We start from the raw sequence: 6,798 nt of genomic DNA on the forward strand, positions 1-6,798 counted from the left end.
CCCCCCCCCCCCCCGGCCCGTGTACTGTGGTCATTAAACTTTGGGACAGTATCATTTTAGCTTCTTAACCCAATTGGTTATCTCAAGAAAGTTCATTTTCAAGTTCAGGTTGAAACTGTTACCCATTTTTCTTACATTCTTGGATAACCTTCACAGACAGCACACAGCTATCCTAAGACATCTGTTTATTTTCTTGAGGGACAGTGTGGGTCTTAGACTGAAGCAAGGAGAAGTTGTTGTCTTAAGTCTGTGCCTCACATCCCCCTGGAAGGAGTTAGTTCCTTAGGGTAGCAGTGGCCCTGAAACCAGTAGAGCTTTTTACAGTGACCGAGGTCCTATTTCAGTGGGTCTAGGGTAGGGCTGGCATTGATGATTTAAAAGTTCCTCAGTTGATTCTAATTCCCAACCTGGGTAGTGAATCACCAGTTTAAAGCAGAGGATAGAGAAAGTGAGCAACTTTTCAGTTTTCTTCTGACTCAGGAAATCGCACTGTGGCCACTTACTTAACTTGAATTATTTAGAGTTGCCAAATTATTAGATACGTTTTCAGTGGAATATGATCATGGAAGCATATTACATAGGCAAATGCCTCTTTGGATTATGCTACTCTCTTGTCCATCTCCTTTGACAGAGAGAATTGAAATTACTGTTCTGTAAGAGACTGAGGTTTGCCTGAGGAGAACCAGTCCTCAGTCTTATAACAAATAATCAAGTTCAACTAGACCTTGTAACGTAAAGTTTTAAAAGAGTTAAAATATCATGTTAAGTTAAAATATTCCTGGAGAAAATTTTAAAAGTTTAGGTTGGAGAAGATCCTTGAAATATAGACCAGGGAGATGTTTTCTGTCCTCGACCTTCCTATTCTGTTCTTTCTGAGGGTGTAGGTTCTATGTAAGGATTGGGTTTCTTTTAAGAAAAACTACTTTGGGGCTTCCCTGGTGGCACAGTAGTTAAGAATACGCCTGCCCATGCAGGGGACACGGGTTCGAGCCCTGGTCTGGGAAGATCCCACCTGCTGCAGAGCAACCTAGCCCGTGCGCCACAACTACTGAGCCTGCGCTCTAGAGCCCGCGAGCCACAACCACTGAAGCCCATGTGCCTAGACCCCGTGCTCCACAACAAGAGAAGCCACTGCAATGAGAAGCCTGCACACCGCAACGAAGAGTAGGCCCTGCTCACCGCAACTAGAGAAAGCCCGCGCACATCAACAAAGACCCAACACAGCCAAAAATAAAAAATAAATAAAAAATGTACAGATAGAAAGAAAGAAAACTATTTTATTTGGACCTGAATTCTGAAATTTCAGAAACTGACCTCTAAGGCTGACCAGAGCCAATAAATGTATTTTGTGGTGCTTAACTTGGAAGTCTTCTAAAGCTTCCTTCTCATGGGCTGAGTGGGTATGTGCAGTTTGGTTCCTACAGTATCTGAGCACATAGATATAGAACAGAATGTGGAGGATTCAGGCACTTATAATGGATAACCTATTACATGACGACTGCTAGCTCCAAGTCATTCTCTTCAGCAGTACACCTAGAACAGGAAAAGGTGGAGACCACTGACCAGAATGGCATCTTTTACTACAAAGGCTGTAGTGTACCCCCAGGAAAATTGTGCATCATCAGAGTTTGGTCCCACTTTGCAAATTGTTTGTCACTTGGGGGCAAAGGTATCTAATTAACATGAGGATGTTGAAATGTATTACCTGGTGTTTGTGTTTATCAGAAAAGGGCATTAAAACCAACTTTGTGCAATACTGTTTTATGGCTGAGTAACCCACTGTAAATTCCTAGATTGGAATGATAATCCTTGTTTTACTACAAATTGCATATGCCTACACATCCTTCACCTCTGCTATGCTCTTAACTAACAAGAGCCAGTACTGTGTTTCCTTCCTGTTCTGTCCTTGTTTTTGTGTTAGTTTCAAAAAAGAAAAAAAAATATTCCTCAGTGTGTGCCCTATCTTTTAAGGAGTTCTCTGCTTACCCTGTTGCATTTTGCTGTCCTCTGAATGATGGGGGTGAGATTGAAAGCAGGTTCTACTCCTGTCTTAGGCAGCTGTTTAAGACAGAGGCAGTGGCTGCTCCTACAGACTGTCATTAATGGATTGAATACTTGATGCCCTGGAGAAAGCAGAAGTTTCCTGGTTCAGATCAAGCCAAGAATTAGATGGCAGTCCTGTTTTTGTTTTTGTTTTTTTAATTTTTAAGCACTTTTAAGTACTAAGAGGGATAGATAACCTAGCCCCTGGCCTCAAAGAGTTTATGTTCTAAATGGAAGATAAGTCATAAACCGTGAAAACTTTAAGATCTCCTTAACTGTTCAAAATAACTAAACAGAGAGCCTTCTCAGATTATGCTTTTGCCTGTGGTGTCAGACCCTACATCTTTCCACGAAATTTTCTTACATTATTTCCTTCAGCAAATATTTATTCAGGGTCTTCCATGGGCCAGGCCTGAACAGGGCAGCTGAGATCTTAGCCCTGGAGGAGCTTACAGGCTTGTGGGGGAAGTCAGCTAATCAAGAAGTAGCCATATCACACAGTTAGGACCTGTTTTCCAGAAAAGAACACTTTCTACATAAAGCCGAGTTCACCAATGAGATGATATAAAATATCACTTGGAAGCATTTTTCTTCTAGCCATCTTGATAAGCATTTCTTAAAGATTTCTTTCACCATCTTGGCAAGCTTTTTACTTCTTTTTGACCTTAGGAGTGAGGGATGAGTCTTCAATGAGACAAAGAGATCCATTTTATAGGGTGAACTGCATTTTAAAAAGGTAGGTTTAAATTGTTGCCCTTTGTCTGTGGTTCTTTATTCTTTGTGGGGAAAATGGTTCAGATCCAGAGAACGGATAGGCTTAGGAGGTAATTTTTGTAGGCTGTTAGCTATTAGTATTGTTCCATTTTTCTCAATTTCTAAGTAAAAGTGATTAAACATACCCTTGGAAGCAAGGACTAACCAGAATTTAATCTTTTTCAGAAGCTGAGAAGAAAGCACCCTGTCCTGGACTTGGCTTGTTTTACACCTTATTGTCTGCGTTCCTCTTCTCAGTGGGCTCTTTATTTGTTAAAAAAGTGCAAGACATCCACGCTGTAGAAATTAGTGCATTCCGATGTGTGTTCCAAATGCTAATCATTATCCCTTGCTTAATATACAGGAAGTAAGTATTTCTTACCTGCAAAGTAGAAGGTATTAATAAATGTTTGTAAATCTTTTGACCTGTTTAAATTATCTACTCTACAGACTCTGCTTTATCCCTCTCATAGTTTTACCAGTCCCTACACCCTTTGGCTCAGATTAATGAAAAGTCACAAGGATCCACCCACAGAAGATGCTCTCATAAGCACCAACCACATGCCCAAACAAAGGAGGGGAAAGAGATTCAGTTATTTACCACCCCCTATTTTGAGAACAAAGCTTTCCTTGTACAATTCCCCCCATCTTGTACCACCCTCCCTCTTTCCTTTGGCATAACTAGTATTTGGAAGAAAAAAGTAAACGAGAGGAAACAGTAGTGTCTCCTAGTGTCAGAGGTTTCTTTAAGTAGAACAGGCTGCTCTCCTACCAGGGCAGACAGAAGGTTACAGTAATAATATTTAGGTCTTCCCACTAGGGTGCCATGGGAAAGGGGAAAGGGGATCTTGAGAAAGGCCTTTTTAGCTCTTTTCTTGTTCAGTGTCCTCATCTGTAAACTGGAGGGAATGATATCCTTTGTCCTCTACCCTGTATGAAAACTGTAGTTCCCATCCTTACTCTTCTTTCCCCGCCCAGCCTCCCCTCCCCTTCCACATGGACCCCATACACACACCCTCCCCAGGTGAAAATTATACCTCCCCCACAGTTGTAACCTCTACACACCCCTGTGTACTTAGACGCCTGGGAGGAGCGCCTGTTGGGTTCCTGGTGGCTGTTTGGCTCTTTCTCTCTTTGGGTAAAGATGGTTAAACTCCAGATTAAAAGCTTTAGTCACTTGCTACCAAAGTCTCTTTGTATCTATAACTCAGTGCAGATTTACTTAGAATAGTTTCACTCCTTATCCCAAGTCTTTGGTGAAAAATGTGAAAATCCTCTAAGATCAAAAATATTGTCAGAAATTCCCGTGTAGGTGTGGACAAGTCACAATATTTTAGGAAACGATGGTAGGTAAGACTTCAGAAATGTCTAAAGGTGGCAACAGACCACTGATGCTAACACAATCATTCTCTCCGTTTTGGAGTAAAGGTATTGGCAGGAAGGCACTTAGAAGAATTTTCTTAAATTGTTGGCACTAATCTGTTTTGACCCATTTTATGTGTCACTATCATGAAAAACTCTCAGCTTTTCAAAGTATGGACCAGAGGTGACCACACTTTCATTTCTAACTCCAGAGACCAAGGGCTCCCTATATCAAGCCTAGACGCTGCTCTAAAAAGGCCAGCTCTGGCACAGACCAATGAGCCGCACCTAGCCAGGAACTTACACAGTACTCTGCTTCGTAAATATTTAATTGTAAAGCATTTGAGCAGCAGTTATTATATTTATCCGAATGCTACAGTTTCTTTTCCAGTGTATTTTAACTCTTTTCCTAAGGAGAACAATGAAAAGTCTCATATTCAATGGCTGAAATAAATTTTAGCATTGCTTTCAGCTGTAACAGAAAAACTCACTAAGATTGAGAATGCACACTCGCATTCCCAAGTTTTCTTATACAGGGCAGCTAAATAATGAAATTGTATTTATTATAAAAATAACACTTTTTATTATAGAAAATTTGGGGAAAATAAATAGGAAAATTGCCTATGAGTCCACCTATTAAGGTATAACCATGATGAACATTTCAGTATATTTTCCTTTTTGTCTTTTTTTGCAGGCATATATCTATACCTAGGGAAAATAATATCTCTTTGCTGACTTATACTATTTATGTATTTCTCTTGTGCTATTTTTGCTTCTACTGTGAACACTTTAATGTCATTAGCTATACTTAGGACACACTTTCTAAAAGGTGTATAATACTTGTAGACATAATTAATTTACTATTTCCTTGTTTTCTGATAGTTAGGACTTTTAAGATAAGCTTAATTTAAAAATGTAATTTGAAAACAAATACCGAGTTCATTTAATATGCATTCCTTCCTTTGAATTTACAGAACTGGGTTCATAGGCCCCAAAGGTCAACGAATCTTCCTCCTTCTCAGAGGAGTCCTTGGTTCTAGTGCCATGATCCTTTTATACTACGCCTACCAGTCAACATCCCTCGCTGACGCCACGGTTATCTCATTTAGCTGTCCAGTGTTTACGTCTATAATTGCTTGCATATTTCTCAAGGAAAAGTATAGCCCTTGGGACGCTGTCTTCACTGCATTCACAATCACCGGAGTGATCCTTATCGTGAGGCCGCCATTTTTGTTTGGTTCCGAAGTCGTGGAGACGGATAAAGACTATTCAGTTCACCTGAAGGGTGCTTTCGCAGCACTGGTACACGCTGTGTTTGCTGCCGTGACTTTAGTTATCCTAAGGAAAATAGGGACATCTGTGGACTACATGCTGAGCATTTGGTATTATGTAGTAGCTGGCCTTACCGAGTGCATCATTGCCCTTTCTATATTAGGAGAGTGGAGTCTGCCGCACTGTGGGTTGGACAGGCTATTTCTCATACTGATTGGGCTGTTTGGTTTGGGAGGTCAGGTGTTTCTCGCAAAAGCCATTCAAATAGAAAAAGCAGGGCTAGTAGCATTAATGAAGACTATGGATGTGGTCTTTGCTTTTATCTTTCAGATTATTTTCTTTCACGATGTGCCGTCGTGGTGGACAGTGGGTGGCTCCTTATGCGTAGTAGCCAGTAGCATTGGAGCAGCCGTTCGTAAATGGTACCAGAGCTCCAAATAAAGCATCATTGCTGAAATGTGTATTTCTTTAAAGTACACCATCACCCAGTTCAGACATACCACCTGCCTACACACCTGGAAAATCTGCATTTACTTCACTGACTATATACATTTCATAGTTAAGGTACCATTTTTGAATATGGTATGTCTTTAATTAGTTGAGGATAGCCAGTCAGTTGGGTGTAGCAATTATTATTTTTTGTGTGTGTCAGTTATTTTTTGGTTTTGGTTTTGGCTTTGGTTGTTGGGGTGGCATTTGGTAAGAGAACACATCATTAGTTGAAGAAAAACTGCACAATTTTTTATGACTCAAGTATAAATATATGTAATTTTTAAAAGTGTATTTTTGGTACTGATGGGATATAGGTGGGAAGAAATTTTAGATTCTCTTTTAGCAGTGTAGAGGCTAAGAAACTTATTGATAATAATGCTGCTGTATAATTAGTGTTGTGTTGAGAATTCATTTGAAATGTAATCCCATTTAGGAGGCCAAAGCTGAAACCTGGAGTAGGTGCCTGCTTAATGGTATTAATAAAACAAATGAATTAGCCTTATTTTCAAGGCTTTTATAAATTATTGTCATTCTTTTAACCCATATTTGTGCCTTTTCACTCTAATGCTGAAATTTTCATACATAAACTTAAAAAAAATCTTTAAATCACCAAATTTGGCTAATAGTTTTCTGTTTTAGTGGCATTATCATCTGTGGCTACATTCTGTAAGTCTAATTGTCCTCTGTTGTTTTGAAACTGCACTAAATTTTTCTTAACTTTCTAAGTTAAGGTGTTTAAAAATCATAAGAAAGAAATCTTGGCATGGCCAGTGTGCACATTTCCATCCTGAAGTGTTTTCCCTATACTAGAAATGTGATTTTCTATAAACTCTCCTTGAATTTATGGTGCGATGCCAAATAAAATTTTCTCAGGGC

General features: G+C 39.6%; 1 protein-coding gene across 2 annotated transcripts in view; it reads left to right on the forward strand.

Moving 5' to 3' along the window:
* Positions 1–5,957, forward strand: part of SLC35G1 (solute carrier family 35 member G1) — a 7,658-nt gene extending 1,701 nt beyond the window's left edge. The window contains exons 2-3 of one of the 2 annotated variants that reach the window (XM_007471581.1): positions 2,983–3,163; positions 5,133–5,957. In XM_007471581.1, the coding sequence (XP_007471643.1) occupies positions 2,983–3,163; positions 5,133–5,871 (920 nt within the window). In that variant the 3' untranslated portion in view covers positions 5,872–5,957. The remainder of the gene's footprint in view (positions 1–2,982; positions 3,164–5,132) is intronic. The other variant, XM_007471582.1, reaches the window with a different exon arrangement.
* Positions 5,958–6,798: the final 841 nt, after the last annotated feature.

This window comes from Lipotes vexillifer, unplaced genomic scaffold (genome assembly GCF_000442215.2).
Source record: "Lipotes vexillifer unplaced genomic scaffold, Lipotes_vexillifer_v1.1 scaffold325, whole genome shotgun sequence".
NCBI classification, from domain to species: domain Eukaryota; kingdom Metazoa; phylum Chordata; class Mammalia; order Artiodactyla; family Lipotidae; genus Lipotes; species Lipotes vexillifer.